Source organism: Myxine glutinosa, chromosome 2 (genome assembly GCF_964187855.1).
Source record: "Myxine glutinosa chromosome 2, kmMyxGlut1.1, whole genome shotgun sequence".
In the NCBI taxonomy this organism is placed as follows: Eukaryota; Metazoa; Chordata; class Myxini; order Myxiniformes; family Myxinidae; genus Myxine; species Myxine glutinosa.
Genome location: NC_136262.1, coordinates 215,051,198 through 215,076,898, shown reverse-complemented (window position 1 = coordinate 215,076,898; position 25,701 = coordinate 215,051,198). Strand labels below are relative to the sequence as shown.

The 25,701-nt window shown below is 45.4% G+C and overlaps 1 protein-coding gene across 1 annotated transcript in view; it reads left to right on the top strand.

Annotated features, from left to right (window-relative positions):
- Nucleotides 1–25,701, top strand: part of NOA1 (nitric oxide associated 1) — a 44,350-nt gene that overhangs the window by 12,926 nt on the left and 5,723 nt on the right. Inside the window, exons 5-7 of the mRNA XM_068106321.2 lie at nucleotides 16,899–17,164; nucleotides 17,336–17,467; nucleotides 17,679–17,795. Coding sequence (XP_067962422.2) covers nucleotides 16,899–17,164; nucleotides 17,336–17,467; nucleotides 17,679–17,795 — 515 coding nt within the window. The remainder of the gene's footprint in view (nucleotides 1–16,898; nucleotides 17,165–17,335; nucleotides 17,468–17,678; nucleotides 17,796–25,701) is intronic.

The following is a 25,701-nucleotide window of genomic DNA, read 5'->3' as shown; positions in this document are numbered from 1 at the left end:
TCCTGCAGCTGCTGTCCACGTTTCTCAGCTCTCTCATCCTCCCCAACTTGACATGTTAGTTCCTCCAGTTCATACTGTTTTCGTTTTTCCATTAGAATAGCCGATTGTATACCACTGAGTTGGGATGTAATGGATGTACGGCTGTAGCTGGAACAATGGCTGCGTCGTGAGCTATGTGCACTGCATAGTGAGGCAGTCTTTGGTCGGTGGCTTCCTGTCGAATGTCGTCGGTAAGAAGAACTCGGCCCACACTCCTGATTAAGGGAAGAACCACTCGTGTTTGAAGGTAGGTAGTTAAGAACATAGTCTTTCAAACGTTCAGGGATACGTATATTCCTTTCGGATCGGGAAGATGCCGTTAATTAATTGCCAGTGCTGATGATGGCCGGACCCGGTAATTCGGTGGCTAATACAGGCGCGGGGCTGACGGCGGCCACCGAAACAGAGACGAATGGATTCGATTCGTGCCATGAGTTGTTAAAGGACTAACCGGGATAATGTCGCTGGTATTGTCTGCTGTTTGAGTACAATCGGCAGTCAGGGTAGTGGCGATATTCTCGTCCATGATTTCCTTGTCCAGCTGTTCGTTATCCGGCTCGAAGGACCGTGAAAAGTAGGGTTTTTTTTTTTTTTTGTATACAAGATCGAGGCTCGTGAAAGAGCGAACATTAATCACACAGAAAGACAAACCGACACATAAAACATATAACATCGGGAGCGGTAGACAAGATGGGGAGAGAGGGGGAAGGACACAAACACAACATTTGAGAGCAGGGACCGAGAGACATGGAGACATCGAGAGATCTGAGAGAGGGCGAGGGCTTTGGGGGGGGGGGTAGGGTGCATCAAACGCCCTTAGGTTCTTGGATTTTAATGTCTATTCTCTCAAATGTTACACTTGTTGGTAGAAGTATGTATGCAAAAAATAAATGAAATCAGAGGTGGTCCTGGGTGGCCACCGGCCACTTTTATATATTTAGGGCCATTTTCGGGGCCGCACTATGTAAAAATGTTTGATTTTGTTATTTTACACCCAAACCTAGTCATGTTTGGTATCAAATTGAAGGTCTTGATGAGAGGAATACAAATATAACAATTTTATGCAAAAAACGATGGTTTGATAATTAGTTTGTATTTTTACATGAATGAAATCGGAGGTCTAATCGTGGGTCCCATACTAGTAGTCTAATAATATCCTTTATTTTCTTTCAGATGGCAGATAAGAAGACCAGATTAGCAAGTGCCATTTTTGGTCTTGGCAATGCTTTTACAGAAGCAGATGGTACATTGACAGGAGTCCGCCTCCCAACTTGCCGGCAGGTTCTTCGATGCGTGATGTGGTACATCCAGAAGGAAATATGTGAAGGCAAACAAACTCAGCCACTGAAATGGAAATCTGCCAGCATCGTCCTTATCCAGCTGAAAAAATTCTACACTAAAGCAAATATTCCTATGCTTTCAGACCATCAATGCTGCAAACTAATACTTGACCTTCTTAATGACAATAACAAATTGCGTCAAATACCTGTTTCTCGCCGAGAATCTCCAAGCACTTTGGCTAAGTTGCAAACCATGAATGAACGTCTTGATAAGACCTTTGGTGTATGGACAAAAGATGCAATGACAAACATTAAGAATGAGGAAGATAGAGTATTTTTAGAGTCAATGAAATCTGACAGAGTAGCCTCATTTGGTGGTGTTGACAAGAAGAAAGTTGATAAAGATCATAGAAAAGAAAAACGCCTCTTAGCGGAAGCTTCAAGACGAGAACGTCATGAATCATCCAGTGTACAAGAGATGACAATTAGTTCTGTATGCTCTGATGATAGTGACTCTGCAGATAGCTTGGAAGAAACTGAAGAAGAGGCGATTCCAGAGTTTCAAAGGAAGCGTAGTCACCACAGATCAACATATGCAGGTACATCTGCCTTTATTCCTCATGATATTCTGAAAAGACATTCAGTTGTGTCTGTTGCTACTCGACTAAACATAACTCCTGTTCAACAGGTTGCGCTCACCAAAGCTGTAATTCAAGAGGCAGGAGGTGATCCACGTCGTGTGGCCAAGTCGTACTCAACTGCTGATAAGGCTCGACGATCAATAACTAGTGCTATCGCCAAAGATATTCAAGAAAATTGGATCGCCCCAACAGCTGCAACACTTCACTGGGATGGCAAGCAGATACCAACGCTCACAAACAAGAATGTCAAGGAAGAAAGATTGCCAGTGTTGGTTGGGAATGCCACTGATGTAAAGCTACTGGGGGTGGCTAGATATCCTCCTGGAAGTGATAGGTCATCAGGTGACATCATTGCCGAGCACACTTACACGTATCTACATTCATGGAAGTGCAAACAATCAGTTGTCAACTTATGTTTTGACACAACAGCATCAAACACTGGACACGTTACAGCTGCCTGTGTTACCATTCAATCAAAACTGGACCGTGCTCTTCTGTGGTGTGCATGTCGCCATCATGTTGGAGAGGTAATCCTGGATCATGTGTTTGACGTTCTCAAAATTGAGGCATCAAAGTCTCCAGAAGTATCTTTGTTCCAAAAATTCCAGAAGAATTGGGAACGCATATCGCATGCAAAGAATGAAAGTTTAACCAAAATTGACATTTCCATGTACAATGACTATGCACAACAGCTGCTTTTATCCTGCAAAAACAAGGTTTTAAGCACAATCCGCACAAGCGCTTCATACTGTAGGGAAGACTACAAGGAAATGGCACAACTCTGCCAGGTAGTCCTCGATGATGATGTCACAAAACAAGGAACACTCCACAGACCAGGGGCCATGCATAAAGCAAGGTGGATGTCAAAGATTCTTTATTCCATCAAAATATGCCTACTTGAAGAGCAAATTTCTCTACTACCTCGAGGAACTGTAACAACACAACATCAACAGAAAAAACTGAAGGAGTTTGTTGTTTTTGTTGTTTATATTTATTGTGATTGGTGGCTCATATGTCAGTCTGCTTCAAATGCCCCATGGTTTGATTTGTGCTTTTACAAGACTCTGCTCAACTATAAAGCTGTCAACTCAACCATTTCAGTCAGCGCTGTGAAAGCCTTTGATAGACATTTGTGGTATTTAACCCCAGAACTGGTTGTTTTGGCACTGTTCAGCAATGCAATTCCTCAAAAGGATCGTCGTGCCCTTGCAGATGTGTTACTGGCCATACAACCAGATGAAATGCCAAGCACTCCAAAACACCGCTACGGTTCTGGATATGGCAAACCGTCATTTCCAAAAATTACAGAAGCGACAACCCTGGCTGATCTTGTGAACGAGGACTCGTGGTTTACAGTAAACCTTCTTCACCTAGATATGACCTTCCTAACAGAGGATGTTGACACTTGGCAGAACAATGAGCACTTCAAGGCAGCCAAGTCCATTGTGGATGGGCTTAATGTTGTGAATGACCCTGCGGAGAGAGCAGTAAAGCTCGCAACTGATTTTGTCTCAACTGCAAGAAGAGAAGACCACTTCCAAAATCTTCTTCAAGTGGTTGAATGTGACCGCAAAGCGAGGCCAAATTTGCGGAAACGAGCAAAGTTGGAGTAGTGACATTGGCGTTGTGCTTAATACATTTTCAAACTTTTAATCAATGAAAGTACAATACTACAACACTGTACTACAACTTTGTAATATGAAGAACGATTTTGGTTAATTTTACATTGACATGTAAGGTTGTTTTAACTGTTTGATATTAGGCATTTAGTAAAAGTAGGACTTTACTTTTGTATATAGGTATAATGGTTAATTTTACATTATCTTGTAGTTAATTTTACATTATCTTGTAAAGTAGTTTAGCTGTGGCCCTAAATGGCCCTAAATATATAAAAGTGGCCGGTGGCCACCCAGGACCACCTCTGATTTCATCTATTTTTTGCATACATACTTCTACCAACAAGTGTAACATTTGAGGGAATAGACATTAAAATACAACAACTTTTTGAAAATCATGGGGCGTTTGATGCACCCTAGGGGGGGGCATGGGAAGGGGGAGGGAGGTGGGAGAGGTATAAAACATATGGACACTGCCAGGACTTCCAGGAAAGAAGTTGGAATTTCAAACAAGGTGGATCTGGGGTGAATTAGCAGGGGTAGAAAAGATCAAGGTTTTGGATGGGGGAAGATAAGAGATGGTGGTGAACAGCTGTTTTAAAGACCTGGAGGGAGGAGTGGGATTGAAGGGAGTGAGGGAGTTTGTTCCAGAGGTGGGAGAAAAGAGGAATGAAAGAGTGAAGGTGAGCAGAGAGCCGAGATTTCGGCAGTTCAACCATCAGAGGGTTGCTGGCAGATCTTGTGCGACCTGTAGGAATATTTGGGGGACAGAGCACAGAGAGAGCTGGGGGTGCAAGGCCAGAGAGGAGTCGGTAGAAGACAGAAAGACCACCTACCTGCCTGCGGTGAGTGAGTGAAAGGCCCTCAGAGATAGCTTCATCGCGGGAGATTCCAATAATTCTGAAAGCTTTGGTTTCAACAGCGTGAAGCCGAGCTAGGTGTGAGGCAGGAGCACCAACCCATAGGGGAGAACAGTATCCATTGAGCTGCGGATGAAAGCCTTGTATGTGGTGAGGAGCTCAGGTGTGCCGAGGAAGGACATCGCACGACGGAGGATGCCTAGTCGGCGACTGGCTTTGGAGGCCAGCTTGGAAATGTGGTTTTCCCAAGAAAGATCATGGCAGATAGTGAGACCCAAAAGCTTGAGCGACAGAACTTCTTGGAGAGGATCGTTGAGAAAGTAGATGGGAGGGTTGTCCAGTCGATCTTTTCGGAGAGACATAGTAAGAGTGTGAGATTTGTCAGGATTGAAAGACATGTTCCACTTGTTTGACCAGTCTGTGATTTTGTCCAAGTCTTCAGAGAGTGAGGAGGCTGCAGACTGCTGATCTGAGGGAAGAGGAATGGAGCGGCAGAGAGTGGAGTCATCAGCAAAGAGATAGAGAGGATTTTCAAGAGAGTCAGAGAGATCATTGATACAACAACACAACATGCATTTTAAGGCCATTTTCCCTGCTAGAGCGGGGGTTAGCCTTGCGGTCCCCATGACAATCTTCTCCATTTTGCCCTATTTTCTACATCTCTCCTTGTTAACCCCCTTGCCCGCATTTCTTCTTCCACCATCTTTAGCCAAGTCTTTCTCGGTCTTCCCCGTCCTCTACTTCCTTCTACATTAACTTCCATCACTCTTCTCAACCAGTCACGTTCATCCTTCCTCAATACATGACCAAACCATCTCAACCTGTTCCTCTTCACAGCATCAATCACAGGCAATATTCCCAATAGGTCACAGGCAATCAATCACAGGCAATCACAGGCAAAGAGAGATCATTGATGAAGACCAGAAAAAGCACAGGGCCCAGAACACTGCCTTGGGGAACTCCAGCCTGAACAGGAAGAGGAGATGAGAGAAACCCATTCAGGGCCACACGTTGACGACGACTAGAGAGGAAGCCCGCCAGCCTTGCGTGGAGATTTCCATGGATACCAAAGGAGGAGAGTTTGGTGAGCAGAGCGGGGTGCCAGATCGTATCGAAGGCACGTGATATGTCGAGGGAGACGGCTCTAATTTCCTGTTTAGCATTGAGGACCTCCATCCATTGTTGAGACAGCAGAAGCAGCATGTCCAGAGTAGAGTGACCTGCTCTGAAACCAAATTGATGATCAGAGATCAAGCCATTGGAGAAGAGGAAAGATTTCATATCCGAAGCAATGATTGATTCCATGACTTTGCTGATAATTGGGAGAAGGCTGATTGGTCTGTAGTTGCTAGGATCTGTTTTTGCACCTTTTTTGTGCAAAGCGGTGATGTTGGCTGATTTCCAAGCAGATGGCAGTTGACCTTGAGCAAAAGAGAGGGTGAAGAGAACAGAGAGAGGGTGAGATAGAGCGGCAGAGCAGGATTTTAGGACCCGTGGGCTGATGCCGTCGGGTCCAGTTGCAGAATCAGAGTCGAGGGTTGACAGAAACTTTTCCACCTTGTCAGGAGGAAAGGACACAGAGTCCAGGAGCAGCTGGGTACGACTGGGTATGGTGGGTACAGAGAGGGATGGGTTTGGGACACAAGATTTAGAGGCAAACACAGAATTGAGGCATTCAGCTTTTTCACGTGCGGAGTCAGCTGTGTAGCCGTTTGAGGTAAGGGAGGGGATGGAGGGGGAACAAACACCAGAAACGGATTTGACCAGACGCCACCAGGATTTGGAAGAGGGAGACAGATAAGAGAGTTCGGTCTTGAGAACGGAGAGATATTGTTTCCTGGCTCTCCTGAGGGTGGACACACACTTGTTTCGGGCTTTGTGAAAGGAAATGAGATTTCCTTCCGTTGGATTTGCTTTCCAGGAGACGAAGGCAAGTTGTTTCTGGGCAACAGCCTCACCACAAGAATCCGTGTACCATGGACGGGAGGAAGGGTATGACAACTGAAGACGAGATGGGATAAATCTGTGCATGAGAGAGAGCAATTTACTTTGGAAGAATTCCCAGGATGAGTTGATGTCAGAGGTGGTAGAGATGGGAGACCAGTCCAGATGATTGATGGCTGCTTGAAGACCGTGCCAGTTGGCCTGAGTGAAATGCCAGACTCGTCGACGCTGAGCAGGCTCCCTGAGGATGGTCAGAGAGATGTCCACTTTAACAAGGACATGATCAGATGATCTGATTGGAGCAGAAGAAGAGCAGCAGACATTTTCAGGGAAGTTAGTCATAAACAAGTCCAGAAGAGAAGATGCCCCGTTGACTGAGATCCGGTTCGGGAAATTGACAGATTGTGTCAGTCCCAGTGAGTCGCAGAAGTCCTTTGCTGAGGAGCCATGGCTGGTGAGAGAGGTACCCACACCCAGCCAACTGGCATGATGACAGTTGAAATCACATATGAGGAAGAGAGAGTTGGGATGAGTAGATAGAAGTTGGTCCATATTATCAGACAGCGAGATGTAGATGGAGTCATCACTGTTTGGTGGACGGTACAACACACATATGAACAAGAGGTGGGAGCGAAGGGGAAGCCGTAGCCAGAGGTATTCCTGGGGGTGAGGTGGAGAGAGGGCAGTGCAGGGCGAGTGAGGAAGAGAGTTTTTTATAAAGATAGCAACCCCACCTCCAGGACGAGGCTCAGGTCTATCATACCGGAGGAGGGAGTAACCCGGGAGAGATACTAAGAAATCAGAGACATCATGAAGGAGGAAAGTTTCTGTTAAGCAGATCACGTCTGGTTTGACAGAAGCAACCTGTATGGAGAGATCAGTTAAGTTTGAACGAAGGCCCCGGATGTTTGAGGTCCATACCGTTAATGAAGAGGAAGGGGGAGCATCGGATACAGAACAGGGGGGAGGAGGGGTAGGGTAAGATGTGGAAGAGGTGGAAGAGGTAGGGAGAGCTGTTGAAGGTGTGTCAGAGATTTCAGAATAGCTCGGAGAAAGGGAAGGATGGGGCGGACAAAAGGTTTGATGGTGATTGGGTGAGGCACAATGAGGTGTTATTTGAGGAGGGGGAAGAGCGAGGCAGAAGGTTGGGGGAGATGGAGGTGAGAGTTGGAAGGGGGAAGAAGCGGGGAGGACGCTTTGAGGAGGAGGAGTGAGAGGGGGAAAATTGAGAAGAAATAAGGGTGGGGAGATTTGAAGGGGAGGGGCGAGGGGGGAGTTTGGGAGGGAAGGGACAAGGGGAGGGATTTGAAAGGGATGGGATATGGGCGAGATTTGGAGGGGAGGGGTGAGGGAGGAGTCTAGGAGGGGAGGGGCGAGGGGGAGTCTTTGAGGGGAGGGGTGAGGGGGTAGTTTAGGAGGGAGGGGGCAAGGGGGGAGATTTGAAAGGGATGGGTGATGGGGAGGATTAGGAGGGGAGGGGAAAGGGGGAAGATTTGAAAGGGATGGGTGATGGGGAAGATTTGGATTGGAGGGGTGATGGGGAAGATTTGGATTGGAGGGGTTATGGGGAAGATTTGGAGGGGAGGGGTGAGATTTGATTTTAGAAAGTGTACGATTTATGGGAAACGAACATTTATTGCAAAATGAGTTTCTTGTGACCTTCGAGTTAAAAATACGTTTAAGGACGCTGGATGGAGGATGGAGTTTGAAATCCTACGGTAAAGGCTAGCTAGTACGGAGGATAATAGAGAACAGTGGATCCAGGAAAAGGGTCATGATCAAACGGTTCGGCCAGGACGAGACACGAAACTCCCTTTTGGCACAACATTTTATAAAACAAGGCAAAGATGGGGGCAATCAACTCGCTCACACGAGCCATCAGCAAGAAGCCGGAAGTCTCCTCCCTATCCGGTGCAAATTAAGAGAAAAAAGTAAGAATTACAGGCTAGCACTACACCAACATGGCATCAACATATTGCAAGAAAACATTCATAAGCAAAGCAGGAAACGTTCACGTATATCGTACGCATAACATCAGAGACTTTCTTACATTTCATTTAACATTCTAACATTAACATTCATTTTATGTCTGCCCTTCCAAACACTTCTCATGTACTTCCAAGATCTTTGCATAGCGAGCTGTAATGTGTGAGTATTAAATATATAGGCCATGGGCTCGCTATTCTATATATTATATTTTCTATATAATATTGTTGCGGATATGGGATTTGCATCCATCCATATCCGCTTGTAAATATTCCCCTATTTCCTCAATACTTCCCAACTATCCCCAATCCCCCATTCCCTAGTCCCATTTTCTGTAAACAACACTCTGTAGACCCGACCTCCCCCTATTTCCCCCATTAAATGTCGTGCCCAGGTTCACCGCATCTCATGTAAGACAACTATAGGACATCTTGCTAGTTATTCTTAGTCTATGTCAGTTAAGGACTCGTTTCCATTAATTCTGACCCTTCGTTGCACCAGAATGTGATTGTATGGCACCGTTAGGAAGTTTAGGACCTCCCAATACCTCCCCGCAGCTCTTCCTCACGGTTCAGCAACAACAACAGCAACGGCAGCGGCGGGCGCGGGGAGTGCGCGTCCTCACTCCGGCTTGGTTGGTAGGGGGTGTTGGGAGGGCACCAGGCCTCCCCAACGAGCCGCCATCGAACATGTGCTCGACGGGGTTACCAAATAGGGGCTCCCTGTCAGCTCCTCGTCAAGGGCGGAGCCCGGTAACCCCCGCACCCAATGGAAGCGGCGGACCGGCCCCAGTGGGGCGGAGCCAACCAGCCGAGGGCGTGTCACTCCCCGCTGAGCATGCGCAGGGAGAGGGAGGTGACGTCAGATGCGCGCTGAGCTTGGAGCAAGCAAGACGTACCCTCCGAGCGCTGTGAGGCCTCCCCGCATCTTCTGGACTGGACCGTGCTTTATCCTGTCCCCGAGCCAAGGTGCACCTTGTGCCATCGAACTACCTGTCCCTCCCTGCCATCAATCCCTGTGTAAGTCAGCCTTGTTCCGTTTGTCTGTGGTCTGTCTGGGATAAGATAAGACGGTAATTAAGTGCCCATCTCTTCTGTGTCTTTTACCTCACTCTGCCGTGTAATCTACCCCCTTTTCTCCACCACTGTAATTATACCCTCCTCCGGAGGTCTTGAGAACTGTACCCCTTGCGTCGTTTCCTCTTTCCCAGTCGTCGCGTCCTTTCCATCATTGATTTGGCATAGCGCGATTTGGTCAACGTCTGGGTGGAATCGGGGTCTAGTCGGGGAATAACTGTTCGGTCGCGGCAATACCACCGCTCGGTAAATAACATCTTTAGCCGTGTCCGTAACAATATATAGGCTATAGCTGGCCGTGCACCCCCCCCTCCCACACCCCCCCACAAACCTCCGACCCTATATTTTTCTGATGTCCTAGAGTGTCCTGAACATGAAATCAAATGTTAACATTGTCTAAGTTGGGATGAACTTGTCATTTGGGGCCAATGTATGGGGGTACCCTCAGAACGTGACCAATTTCGGTTCACGTCGTGATCCGTTGGCACATTTTCATATTTTGGTGAATTATGGGGTCATTTGTAAGTTTGAGACATATGTAATATGAGTTATTGGGGTACATATACACACACCCCTTGTAGATATCCGGCGCATCACATAATATGTGTATTAATTTACTCTCCCTTTATTAATTATTAGGTAAGTTTTATTTCAGCTCTTCATTCTTCATGTTGAAACAGTTTCGCTCGGTTTCACTTCCAGCTTAAGTTTTTGGACTTGGCGTCCAAGAATCGCAGGGACAGACAAGGTTAGTTAAGCTTCACTTGCAGACTGAGAATGATTAACCATATTATTTAAACATATTTGAACTAATATTCCACCATATTTCAGCTGATTCCAATTGTGATACAGATCATTGACATTTATTTAAGATATATTTTCATTACACATGTTCTTAAATGTGATAATTCTTCCTCATTATGAAATGTATTCCTTCATGCCAGATGTGCACCAATTGTGAATGACGTATTGTTTTGTTTATTGCAGATCCAAGCCACAGTGTAATCTACTAAATACAACCAGATAATGTTGCAAGATTCTGCTGATACTCGGAATCCAACTGAAGAGGATAGCCCACCATCGAAGAGAAAACGCGATGCAGTGGTAAAGCCTCTACCTCCAAACCAATATGCATAGTCCTTGTTCCAGGATCAAACTGTAAGCCACTGCAGTTGTTCGTCAGCATGAAAGATGGTGATAAAAGACTGGACAAACTGAAAGAATCTCTCATGCACAGATTTATACCATCTCGTCTTCAGTTGTCATACCCTTCCTCCCGTCCATGGTACACGGAATCTTGTGGTGAGGCTGTTGCCCTGAAACAACTTGCTTTCGTCTCCTGGAAAGCAAATCCAACAGAAGGAAATCTCATTTCCTTTCACAAAGCCCGAAACAAGTGTGTGTCCACCCTCAGGAGAGCCAGGAAACAATATCTCACCATTCTCAAGACCGAACTCTCTTATCTGTCTCCCTCTTCCAAATCCTGGTGGCGTCTGGTCAAATCTGTTTCTGGTGTTTGTTCCCCCTCCATCCCCTCCCTCACCTCAAACGGCTTAACGGCTGACTCCGCACGTGAAAAAGCTGAATGCCTCAACTCTGTGTTTGCCTCTAAATCTTGTGTCCCAAACCCATCCCTCTCTGTACCCACCGTACCCAGTCGTACCCAGCTGCTCCTGGACTCTGTGTCCTTTCCTCCTGACAAGGTGGAAAAGTTTCTGTCAACCCTCGACTCTGATTCTGCAACTGGTCCTGACGGCATCAGCCAACGGGTCCTAAAATCATGTTCTTCTGCTCTTTCACTCCCTCTTTCTGTTCTCTTCACCCTCTCTTTTGCTCAAGGTCATCTGCCATCTGCTTGGAAATCAGCCAACATCACCGCTTTGCACAAAAAAGGTGCAAAAACAGATCCCAGCAACTACAGACCAATCAGCCTTCTCCCAATTATCAGCAAAGTCATGGAATCCATCATTGCTTCAGATATTAAATCTTTCCTCTTCTCCAATGGCTTGATCTCTGATCATCAATTTGGTTTCAGACCTGGTCACTCTACTCTGGACATGCTGCTTCTGCTTTCTCAACAATGGATGGAGGTCCTCAACGCCAAACAGGAAATTAGAGCTATCTCCCTTGACATTTCACGTGCCTTCGATACGGTCTGGCACCCTGCTCTGCTCTCCAAACTCTCCTCCTTTGGTATCCATGGAAATCTCCACGCATGGCTGGCGGACTTCCTCTCTGGTCGTAGTCAACGTGTGGCCCTGAATGGGTTTCTCTCATCTCCTCTTCCTGTTCAGGCTGGAGTTCCCCAAGGTAGTGTTCTGGGCCCTGTGCTTTTTCTGGTCTTCATCAATGATCTCTCTGACTCTCTTGAAAATCCTCTCTATCTCTTTGCTGACGACTCTACTCTCTGTCGCTCCATTCCTCATCCCTCAGATCGGCAATCTGCAGCCTCCTCACTCTCTGCAGACCTGGACAAAATCACAGACTGGTCAAACAAGTGGAACATGTCTTTCAATCCTGACAAATCTCACACTCTTACAATGTCTCTCCGAAAGGACCGACTGGACAACCCTCCCATCTACTTTCTCAACAATCCTCTCCAAGAAGTTCTGTCGCTCAAGCTTTTGGGTCTCACTATCTGCCATGATCTTTCTTGGGAAAACCACATTTCCAAGCTGGCCTCCAAAGCCAGTCGCCGACTGGGCATCCTCCGTCGTGCGAAGTCCTTCCTTGGCACACCTGAGCTCCTCACCACATACAAGGCTTTCATCCGCAGCTCAATGGAATACTGTTCCCCCCTCTGGGCTGGTGCTCCTGCCTCACACCTTGCTCGGCTTCACGCTGTTGAGGCCAAAGCTTTCAGAATCATTGGAATCTCCTGCGATGTAGTCAACGCCGAGGGCCTTTCACTCACTCACCGCAGGCAGGTTGGTGGTCTTTCTGTCTTCTACCGACTCCTCTCCGGCCTTGCTCCCCCAGCTCTCTCTGTGCTCTGTCCCCCCAATATTCCTTCAGGTCGCACAAGATCTGCCTGCAACCCTCTTATGGTTAAACTGCCAAAGTCTAGGCTCTCTGCTCACCTTCACTCTTTCATTCCCCTTTTCTCCCGCCTCTGGAACAAACTCCCCCACTCCCTTCAATCCCACTCCTCCCTCCAGGTCTTTAAAACAGCTGTTCACCACCATCTCTTATCTTCCCCCATCGAAAACCTTGATCTTTTCTACCCCCGGTAATTCACCCCAGAGTCCTTGCAGTGTTCATATGTTTTAATCCTCTCCCACCTCCCCCCAAGTCCTCCCGATGTCCCTGCTCTCAAATGGTGTGTTTGTGTCCTTCCCCTTCTTCCCCCTCTCTTTTGTGTCCTCCCCCCTCTCTCCCCATCTTGTCTGCCGCTCCCCTTGTTTTTTGTGTTTTGTGTGTCGGTTTGTCTTTTTGTGTGATTAATGTTTGCTCTTTCACGAGCCTCGATCTTGTATACAAAAAAAAAAAGAAAAAAAAAAAAGAAGTACGATCCCTTAGATTGAGCCAACCAGTTGATTTCATACACAGAATGCAACAGGTGTGTGACCTCATTCCTGATACATATACAGACTATGATGGATATCATCGTGAATGTTACCAGAGGTTCACCATGAATCTTAAACGCATGAAGGTTCCTGCAGACACGCCATGAAGGTTCCTGCAGAACATCCAGAAGAAGTCGGCGATCGTCAACTGAGAGTGCTAACGTTCTCTTCAAGGCTGATTGTATTTTCTGTAACTTTGAAGGACGCAAGAAAATCAAAGTGAAAGGCAGCTGGTCAACCAAGGGAGCATCTAAATTTGAGTTTAATGGATGGAGAAGAGTTCTGGAATCAGCTGAGCGGAAAGCGGACGAAAAACTGTTGACTAGGATCAGGGGCCATGATTTGTTTGCATGTGAGGCACAGTACCACAAAAGCTGTCGAGCCAAGTACATTACGGATCCAAAGCAATGGAGGAGTACTGATGACGAAAAGCGAGCACAACAAGAAAATCTTGAGTTAGCACATAGGACAGCATACTCGGACGTGTGTGAGAAGATTGACAATGACATTATATGTGACAAAAAGATTGTCAAGCTGAGTGAGCTCAGTCAGGAGTACATCTCAAGTCTGGCACATACAGAATTCCCCAATCCAAGCTACCACAGTGAAAAATTGAAGGCAAAGCTGGAGAAGGATGTCAACTATTGTGGGAAATTATCGTTCTGCAAACTTTATAACAAGAAGACGTTTACAGCATACATCGTATACAGCTCTGATATTGATGTAAACCGTGCTGTCCAGAGTGCATATGCACTCGGTTCAACAGACATGATTAAGGATGCCGCCACTTACTTACATCAGTTGATTCTGCACAGTTTTGAAGAAGCTGAAGAACTGAAATGGCCACCAACAGCAAACGACCTAGAAAACAGTGAGGAGATACTACCACCTCAGTTGAAGAAGTTCTTGAGTTATGTGATCACTGGGAAACCAACTGCTGCCACATCACGATCCCACAGGCTGGTACATTATATTGGCCAATATTGTACAGAGTTGGCCATGGATGGGAGCTGAAGGATGGCAAGCTGGAACCTCTGTGGTACACAGGCAATGTTCTGCCACAGCAGCTCATCAATATCATGGACTAACCACTGGATTCTGACGACGTGGACTCGGATGACTCGGATGCAGAACTCCAGCTGCCAGACATCCCAGATCCGTTTGGTGGAGAAAGCACAGACAGTGACCAAGAATGACAATGTTCACCAATGAATGTGCCCGTTTATTGTTTTGATTGTTGGGTGATAATTTGATCATATTGGTAATGAGATTACATTCGGCCAGCTTAACACTTTACATGCCCGTTGTGCAATTTGGCATACACTTTTTTCTAAACCTTTTTTTTTCAAGTTGAGAATGTTAATTCTTATATCATTTTCGGATTTTTTTATAGCAAACACTAATGTTTTTGATTAAATTATGGTACCAAAGAGACGATTATAAGAATGTAAGGACTCTTTTAAAATGTTGTATTTGAAAGCATCAAATTTAGTTATGTCTATGATCATGGTACATGAGAGATTCTTATAGCATAGAATTGGTACAGGAGTTATTGATGTATTGAATCATAGGAACGTATTGTCCTTGCTTTGCCATGTTTGCGCTATTAACGAGTGCCAAGTTTTAAATTGTCATAACTTTGTCAGTTTATGTCCAAGAATGATAGTTGTGGTATTGAATGGTAGCGCTTGTGTCAGTGTAGTTTACAATATGATTTGAACTAATAAAGTCTCACAGATATACCTCAAACAAACTTAATGTAGAAATTTGATTATTTTTGTGACGCACCGGATATCTACAGTCACGTGAAAAAGTAAGTACACCCCATGTAAAGTTTTGACTTTTTCAACATATTTCAACATACAGCTACTTGATCTTCATTTCAACAATATTGATAGATAAAGGTGATATAAAATAACAAATATCATGAAACATTTACATTTTGTAGTCCATTGTATAATTTAAATAAACATAAATGCAAATTTCGCATGTGGAAAAAGTAAGTACACCCTTGGCTCTAATCGGTGGTATTGCCCCCTTTGGCAGAAACAACCTCAAGTAGGCGTTTCTTATAACTGTCTATCAGTCTCTGACATCGACTGGGAGAAATTTTTGCCCACTCCTCCATGCAGAATTATTTCAGCTGTGCAATGTTTGAGGGGTTTCTTGCATGTGCAGCTCATTTCAAATCCCCCCACAACATCTCGATGGGATTTAGATCCGGGCTTTGACTTGGCCATTCCAGAACCCTCCATTTCTTTCTTTTCAGCCATTCCTTGGTGGATTTACTGGTATGTTTAGGGTCATTGTCATGTCCACTTTCGGTTGAGCTTCAACTTTCCGACAGATGGCCTCACATTATCCTCAAGCACCCTCTGGTACAATGAAGAATTCATAGTGGATTCTATGATGGTGAGCTGCCCAGGCCCTGATGCAGCAAAGCTGCCCCAAACCATAATATTTCCACCACCATGCTTTACTGTTGCTATCAGGTTCTTGTGGTCAAATGCTGTCTTTGGTTTTCGCCAAACATGTCTTCTGGTACTGTGGCCAAATAGCTCTACCTTTGACTCATCTGTCCAGAGCACATTGTTCCAGAAGTACTGGTCTTTGCCGAGGTGTTCATTGGCAAACTTTAGTCTTGCCCTGATGTTCTTTCTGGACAGCAAAGTTTTCCTCCTGGCACACCTCCCATGTAGATCAAATTTGTGCAGCCTCTTTCTAATGGTAGACTCGTGCACTTTGACATCAACAGTGGCAAGAGCTACCTGTAGGTCGCGTGATGACATTCTGGGGTCCTTAGAGACGTCTTTCAGCATCTTTCGGTCTGCTCTCGGGCTGAACTTGCTGGGGCAGCCTGGCCTGAACAAGTTGGCAGTTGTTTGGAAAGTTCTCCACTTGTAGATGATCTTCCGGACAGTCGAATGATTTATTTCAAATTGTTTGGAGATCTTTTTAAATCCCTTCCCAGACTCGTAGGCATCTATAACCTTCTTTCTGAAGGCCTCAGAGAGCTCTTTTGATCTAGGCATGGTGACGCCGCACACTTCAACAACAAAGAGCAAACCAAACTAAATGTCTGAGGTTTAAATAAGACAGGTTCCTCCAAGATACTCTGTAATGATGTTCTAATCATTTGCACCTGAGCTGGTGCACCTGATTCTAATTTTAGGTATTTGAAGTAGTGATAAATGTAGGGGTGTACTTACTTTTACCACATGTGAAATTTGCATTTGTTTATTTAAATTATACAATGGACTACAAAATGTAAATGTTTCATGATATTTGTTATATTATATCACCTTTATCTATCAATATTGTTGAAATGAAGATCAAATAGCTGTATGTTGAAATATGTTGAAAAAGTCAAAACTTTACATGGGGTGTACTTACTTTTTCACGTGACTGTATAAGGGGTGTGTATATGTACCCCAATAACTCATATTACGTATGTCTGAAACTTACTTATGAGGGTTTGAAACGAACTGACACAAGCTCAGCTTTCATTTGGTACCTTATATGTATGTGTAGCTGCTATAATGACCCCATAATTCACTAAAATATGAAAATGTGCCAACGGATCACGACGCGAAGCGAAATTGGTCACGTTTTGAGGGTATCCCCATACATTGGCCCCAAATGACAAGTTCATCCCAACTTATGCAATGTTAACATTTGATTTCATGTTCAGGTCACTCTAGGGCATCAGAAAATATATGGTCGGAGGTTTGTGTGGGGGGGGGGGGGGGGGGGGGGGTGGGGGAGGGGGTGCACGGCCAGCTATAGTAGCCCTTGGCCTAATACCAGCCTTCACTGTATGCCCAGGGCAGTTTTAACACAACCTGATTGTTTTTCTAACACATCATTCATTTCAACCCTTTGTTCTTCAGGACGAATTGGCAGGACGTTCTTGAGTCCTCGGCAGAGGATGAAGAAACAGGTTGTCATCGCGTGGAACGTGAACCAGTCGGCCATTACAATGGATGATATTGATGAAGAAGGGGACGACGGGCAGAATAAAGTTTGTGAGGAAGAAGAATCAGATGAAGATTTGTGGATGAATACTCTTGAAAATGCCCCGGAAAAATTCACTCACAATGAGCTTAAGGATGCACACTGGCTCTACGACACCCCTGGGATAGTGAAGCACGATTGTGTAAGAAATAGCATGAACCTTGCGAAGCGTGAGAACATTACCGATTGATATTTCTCATCTGTGGCAGTTATGCTTTCACTTTGTTTTTAAAGGAGAGGCATCCTGTGAGTAAAGCTTATTTGGTAAGCAGAAATACTTCCGGAAATTAACATTGTTTGAACATGTCATCAGGTCCTCAACATGCTGACTGAGGAAGAAGTGCAGCTGGTACTGCCCACACGTGCCATCATTCCTCGGACATTTATCCTCAGCCAAGGCTCTACCCTCTTCCTCGCAGGTCTTGGAAGAATCGATTACCTTGAGGTACTTGTGCAATCCTTTACTTCATGGTCATTTGGTGGCTACTTGGTCTTCATTTCCACCTGGCTTTAACTTAACTTAGTATATTTTATATGGACGACATAACAGTTGAAGTAATCAAACTACAAATGAACGTGAAAACAAAACTGCAGAAGAATATTGTGAGACTTGGGTGTGTTGGAAGCAAGCCCCAATATACAGGCTTTTTCTGCAGGGATCCAATTCTATCTGGTTCACCGTGGTGTCCTCTAACGCTCTTCCTGTGCATGTGACCACCATGGAGAAGGCAGATGGCATATACAAGAAACATCTGGGGGGCCCTCTTTTGAAGGTGAGAATCCCCAGTGATGTTATGGCAATAAGAGATTACGTAAACCCTCTTTCTTGTGCCTCGTATCCACTCCCAACCTTCACTTCATGTTTCAATCATCTCCACTTACCTATTGTATGTATTTACTAGAATATAAGACCCGTCGCTTCGCTGATGGAAATAACAATCTTTGCTGCGATGGCTAATCTATGGGGGAAGAAAAAAAAAAGGATTCCTGGGAGATCCTGCTCTCTGTGCAGGGATAACCAACGTCACATGTTGGCATTTGCAGTTTTGACATGCGTGTCCCATGTACTCATAAAAAAAATTTTAAAAAGATTTGGATCACAAACACTCGCGGGAGTTACCCGAATCCACCATAGTTGGATTTATTGAAATCCGTTAATCCGTTCTCAAGTTATAACATGACAAACAGAGAGACACGGCTCCTTTTATAATTTAGATTACCTCTGCCTCCGAAGGTGGGCGGAGGTAATGTTTTCATCCCTGTCTGTCTGTCTGTCTGTCTGTGAATAGGATATCTCACAAAGTTATGGACGGATTCGGCTGAAACTTGATGAACTGACGTGTGACAAGGACAAATCGATTCGATTTTGGTGAAGTTCTAAATACGGATCCAATTACGAGAGTTTTTAAAAGTGATTATTCAGCATTGAGTGATAGGGCCAAAAACGATATATATCACAATATTTCAAAAAGTTGTGGGTCACTTATGACAAAACTATGTGGATGAGTTGGTTAGGCGACAATAACAAGTCAATTATATTTTGGTTCAGGTCCAAATTCAGATCCAGCCAATCGGTGGGATACAAAACGTAAACTGTTCAGCCTGGCGGAGATAATATGCGCTCCACCGAGTGCCTTTCTAGTTTACTTATTTGCTTACTTACAAGGTCTAGGCTGGTGAAACGAACAGAAGTTTATGCCACAGTTCAGGCAGAACAATGAAAAATCGACCTAACGGCTCCTGCCATTCCCTCCCGAATAGGTTCACAATAGAATGATTTCGACTTTTAAGTTTTTATGCCTCCGCCACCGAAGGTGGCTGGACCTTGTATGTGACACCCTCTCCACCAAATTTCTTCCGAATCCGTCCACAACTTTTTGAGATATCCTCTTCACAAACAGACAGGCAAACAGATCGGGGTGAAAACACAACCTCCAAACATAACAAAGTTTATTGTTTTTTTGTTACATTTTTCTTTATCCCTTTTAACTTATCACATTTGGAAACACCATCCTTTGAAGAATAGTGTGTATAAGCATAAGCCTTTGCTCACAATCCTACAAATTCACTCATAATTGCTCCACCCAACTCATCTTTAAATTTACCAATAACCTTTGTATTTTTTGTGGAGAACAGACTACTACACAGTTTGTAATTGCTTCTGTCATAAATACCAATGTCTTGTGTGACATCCTCAAACATCTTCTGTCTTGATTTCTAAAATATTGCTGTCTGCATCCATATAAAGTAGATTAACTCCATCATCATATTTCTTCATTGGGTTGCTGTAGAAGTAGTCATACATCAATAATGTTGACAAGCCCACAGTGCATTCAGAAAGTATTCAGACCCCTTCACTTTTTTCACATTATGTTATGTTGCAGCCTTAAGCTGAAATCGTTTATATTCCCGCTCCACCCCATCATGCATCTCTGCCATTAAATCAAATGGACTCCTCCGACGACCCAGGTACATTCACCGTGGCTCCGGTCGCAAGTTTGTTTATTTGCAATCAGGTCACTCCATCCCCGTCCTCTGGTCGGCTCAGCGCACTCTCACTCTTCGTCCCAGCGCACCTGGTCACAGCAACCCACACGATCGCACCTCTTGCCTACGAACCCTGGCTAAATCACCTGAATTCATCCCTGCTGTTCAAAACAACATCAAGCTCACCCTGTTCAACACCCGGTCCCTCAACAATAAATGCCTCATCCTGAACGAATACATCCTGGATAACAAACTGGACTTTCTCTGTCTCACCGAAACCTGGCAACAACCTCTGGACTACTACACACTCAACCTCACCACACCCAATGGATATTCCTACGTCAATAAACCACGCTCGGAGGGCCGAGGTGGTGGAATTGCCGTTATCCACCGTCAAGACATCAAGACCAACCTCATCTCCATCTCATCTGCTCCATCATTTGAACACCTGGCTTTAAAACTCTCTGGTCACACGCAGTCAGTCATGGCTGTCGTCTACCGCCCTCCCAAACCACACCCATCATTCCTGTCTGACTTCTCCTACTTTCTGACCCAGCTATGTTCCCTCTCCCCCTCAATCCTCCTCCTTGGTGATTTCAATATCCACATGGACTCCACTGACTCCACAACAACCACTGACTTCACTGATTTACTCACCTGCTTTAACCTCACTCAACATGTCGACTTTCCTACCCATATCCGTGGTCACATTTTGGACCTTGTCTGCTCCACTGGATTAAATTTGCACCATCTCTATGGCTCCGACCTCACCCTCTCTGACCACTTAGCCATCACTCTGACCATCAACATCCCCGCCCCAACACCAAGGCATTATCGCACAATCAACTTCCGTAAGCTAAACGCTCTTTCACCTACCTCATTCTCATCCACCCTCTCTGAAAAAATGTCCACTTCTCCCTTCATTGACCTCCACACCCCTTCCGACCTCACTGACTACTACAACCACACTCTCTCCTCCTGCCTTGACCAGCTTGCGCCTGTAAAAACCAAAACAGTTTCTTTCACCCATTCTGCTCCCTGGTTTACCCCTGAACTCCACCTGATGAAAACTCGTGCTCGCCAACTTGAAAGACTCCGCAATAAAACGGGTCTCACAGTTCACTCCCAAGCCTACAAGGACCACATACAACACTACAAAGATGCCCTCTCCCACGCCCGCTCTGCCTACTACTCTCAAATTATCCACTCTGGCTCCGGAAACCCAAAAGCACTCTTCTCGACAATAAACAAACTCCTCCGCCCCCTGAACACCACCACCCAGTCATTCACAGTAGACAACTGCATCTCCTTCCTCTCTTTCTTCCAACGCAAAATTGACAACATCTACAACAGCTTGACCACCGCCGCACCCGCTCCCCCTCCAACCACCTGCCCCCCCTTGTCCTGCCATCCCCTGTCTCGGTTCTCCCCAATCTCTCCTACTGACCTCTCTGAACTCCTCATAGGAATGAAAACTGCCACCTGCACTCTTGACCCCATCCCCTCCAGCTTTGTCAAAGCCTCCCTCCCTGCTCTCTCTCCACTTATCATTGCAACAATAAACTCCTCCCTGTCTACAGGCATCGTCCCACCTTCCCTCAAAATTGCTGCTGTTACCCCCATTCTAAAAAAACCTGGTCTAAACCCTGACACCCTAAACAACTTCAGACCCATCTCCAACCTACCCTTTCTGTCAAAAGTTTTGGAACGCGCTGTAGCCACTCAACTCAAACATCATCTCTCTGCCAATAACTTGTATGAAACATTCCAATCCGGATTCCGCTCCAACCACAGTACTGAAACTGCTCTCCTCAAAATCACCAACGACCTTCTCCTCTCCTCTGACGCTGGCAACCTCAACATTCTCGTCCTCCTCGACCTCAGCGCTGCCTTTGACACCATCGATCACACTATCCTCCTCACCCGACTTGAATCCACCTTTAACGTCACCGGCACTGCCCTCTCTTGGATTAAATCATACCTCTCTGACAGATGCCAGTTCATCTCCATCAATAACTGCAAATCCCCCACTGCTCCCCTCCCCCAAGGTGTCCCCCAAGGTTCAGTTCTTGGCCCCCTCCTCTTCATCCTTTACCTGTCCCCGCTCGGTCACTTAATCCGCCGTCATGGTCTCCAATTCCACTGCTTCGCCGATGACATCCAGCTTTTCATCTCCACCAAGTCCGTCTCCACCGACACCCACTCTATCCTGACAAACTGCATCACTGAAATAAAATCCTGGCTTCAAATCAACTTCCTCAAGCTTAACTGTGATAAATCTGAAATAATCATCATTGGCCCAAAAACGCTCACAAAATCCACCCATAACTTTGCCCTCAACATCGACGGTATCCCAGTATCCACCTCCCCTCACATCCGGAATCTTGGCGTCATCTTTGACCAAACCCTTTCCTTCGACAAATACACTAAACAGATCACAAAGTCAGCCTTCTTTCACCTGAAAAACATTGCCCGTCTCCGCTCATCCCTCTCCTCCACGGCTGCAGAAACCCTCATCCACGCCTTCATCACCTCCCGTCTGGACTACTGCAATAGCCTCCTCTATGGTTCACCCTCAAAAATCACCAATAAACTCCAATACATTCAGAACTCCGCTGCCCGTCTACTCACTCATTCCCGGACCCGTGACCACATCACCCCCGTCCTTTACAAGCTTCACTGGCTCCCCATCCCCCAGAGAATCCAGTACAAAATCCTCCTCTTGACATACAAAGCCCTCCATAACCTGGCCCCATCCTACCTGGCTGACCTCCTCTCCAGACACACTCCCACCCGCAACCTCCGCTCTGCTGGTACCAACCTCCTGACCCCCTCCATCCGGACCAAATTCAGATCCTGGGGGGACAGGGCCTTCTCCATCGCTGCTCCCACCCTCTGGAACTCACTACCTCACACCATCAGAGACTCCTCCTCACTCACCACATTCAAAACATCACTAAAGACCCACCTGTTCAACGCTGCATTCAACATTCAACCCACAGCATTTAACCCCTGACTATCTCTTCTCCTTCTCCCTCCTTTTGCTTTAAATATTTCCCTATTGATTCTTGTCTTGTCTTTTTGATTCTTGTCTTATATATATGCCGTATATCGCTGCTGTTTGTTTTCTTGATTCTTGTCTTTTTGCAATTGTTGTTTTCATGTATTGTTATGCATTATGTTTTCCACTCTGTCAAAGCGCCTTTGGGCTTCTGGAAAAGCGCTATACAAAATAAATGAATTATTATTATTATTATTCATTTGTTTCCCTCATCAATCTACACTCAATACCCCATAATGACAAAGAGAAAACAGGATTTTAGAAAGTTTTGCAAATTTATTAAAAAGAAAAAGCTGAAATATCACATTGACAGAAGTATTCAGACCCTTTGCTGTGACACTTGAAATTTAGCTCAGGTGCCTCCCATTTCTCTTGATCATCTTTGAGATGTTTCTACACCTTGATTGCAGTCCACCTGTGGTAAATTAAATTGATTGGACATGATTTGGAAAGGCACACCTGTCTATATAAGGTCTCACAGCTGACAATGCATATCAGAACAAAAACCAAGCCATGAGGTCGAAGGAACTGCCTGCAGAGCTCAGAGACAGGATTGTGTCTCGGGCACAGATCTGGGGAAGCCGACAAAAAAAATTCTGCTGCATTGAAGGTTTCCAAGAGCACAGTGGCCTCCCTAATTATTAAATGGAAGAAGTTTGGAACAACCAGGACTCTTCCGAGAGCTGGCCGCCCGGCCAAACTGAGCAATCGGGGGAGAAGGGCCTTGGTAAGAGAGGTGACCAAGAACCCGATGGACACTGGCTGAGCTCCAGAGATCCTGTGTGGAGATGCGAGAAACTTCCAGAAGGACAACCATCACTGCAACACTCCACCGATCTGGGCTTTATGGCAGAGTGGCCAGATGGAAGCCTCTCCTCAGTGAAAGACACATGAAAACCCGCTTGGAGTTTGCAAAAAAGCACCTAAAGGACTCTCAGACTGTGAGAAACAAGATTCTGTGGTCTGATGAAACCAAGATTGAACTGTTTGGTCCATTTGTGTTTTCCATACGGTAAGGCTGTCGTGGGTTTAATAAGCACCAGGTCAAACTCGAACAGTGTACAAGAGATCTATTAATAGACTAGCCGAAAGCACCCGGCTTTGCCCGGGTTCTTTTTGAATGAATTTACTACTATAATTCAGCTTTTGCTCGCGGCCATAGAAGATTGACCCTATAATTCAGCTCGGCTTTTAATTGCGAAATGGGCCCAGCCCGGCCGAGGCGGCCTCGACCGGCCTCGCCACCTGGCCTATAACCTTCCCGGGGCTCGTCCCGACATTTTTAGTTCTTTTTGAATGAATTTACTACTATAATTCTGCTTTTACTCGCAGCCGTAGAACATTTACTACGATAATTCAGCTTTTACTCACAGCCGTAGAACATTGACTACTATAATTCAGCTCAGCTTTTAATTGTGAAATGGGCCCAGCCCGGCCGAGGCGGCCTCGACCGGCCTCGCCACCGAGCCTATAACCTTTCGGGGGCCCGTCCCGACATTTTTTGTTTCAGAGGTTTCCTCCTATCTTTCACCGTTCAGGAGATTAGCGCGTGCAGACAGACAGACAAACAAACAAACAAACAAAAACTTTATTTTATATATATATATATAGATAGAAGATAGATAAGGATACATGCATGGGAGACGTGGCAGTTCGGCCAGTAACACCACTTGGGATGACACTCATGGTTCTTACACAGCCAGCACCACCAACATCTCAAAGAGCCACAACCCGTACTTGGCTTAATATACTTTCCCCCAGGACAAATGAACTCAAGGACACAGACTGCCACCTCGGAGAGAAATTGTACAAAGTTGGCAAGTCAAAGCCTCATTGGGAAAGAATGTTTTGCAAGGTCAAACATGCATAGAATATTATGATAACAGATCCTCCAAAGTCAGACAGTTAGCCGCCAGGACTGGAAATGGGTCAGTGTGTCACTGCTGCCACCATCAGGATAGGGAATTCAATGAAACCCCCCAACAGAGCTTTTGAGACATTGCCCTTCCATACCAATTGTTGGCATAGTTGTACATTAAGTAAGAACTTCATTTTCTAGCACGAGTACACCTGCTTATTCTGGGAGCAGCAGGGGGAGTCATGTTATTTATCCTTATTATTGCCAATGATTAATTACTATTACTTACTGTATGTTAGGTCCAGTCATTGAAAAGATCAGACCATGCCTCACCATTCGAAATTCCCTATAATAAAATTTACTTCCGTAAGGGAGTCGGGAGGGGAGGGGGAGGCAATGTCACAAGTCACAAAAAAAACCTTAGAGGCTAAGGGGGGGCAGGGGAAGGGGGGGGGGAGAAACCAAAAACCCAAAAGCGATACATGGCAGGATATCTCAAAAAGTTGTGGACGGATTTGGACGAAACTTGGTGGACATGTTATGTTGGATGTGTGACGAGGACGATTCGATTCGATTTTGGTGAAGCTCTGAATATGGATTCGGATATGAGAATTATTTAATTTTTAAGTGATTCTTCACCATTGGAAGATAGGGCCAGAAACTATCCATTGCGGGATATCTCAAACAGTTATGGATGGATTTGGACGAAACTTGGTGGACGGGTTGTGTGTGTGACAAGGAAGAATCGATTCAATTTTGGTGAAGATTTGAATATGGATTCGGATATGACAATTATTTAATTTTTTAAGTGATTCTTCACCATTGAGTGATATGGCCAACCAGGCGGAGGTATGCTCTCTACTGAGTGCCGTTCTAGTTACTTTTGTGATTATAAGCGGCCTTGGAAAAACGCCACGGAAGCGGCAGGAAGTGTCATGTTATTAGCCCTTGTGGAGTATGTACAGTAGATCTACTACCAGGTGTGATCGTCAACGTGATAAGCATATATTGCATAGATTGATATTGTGTTATATATCAGTTTTAGCCCGATCACTCAATGGTGAAGAGCCACCTTGAATGATCCGGATCTCTGAATGATCTGGATCCGGATTTGAATCTTCACCAAAATTGAAGCAATTCATCCTCGTCACCTCTGAATCCGTCTACAACCTTTTGTGATATTGTGCTATCTATTGGTTTTTTTTGCCCTTTCTCTCAAGGGTGAAGTAACACTTTAAAATTCTCAGATTCAGATCCGGAACCAGATCTTCAC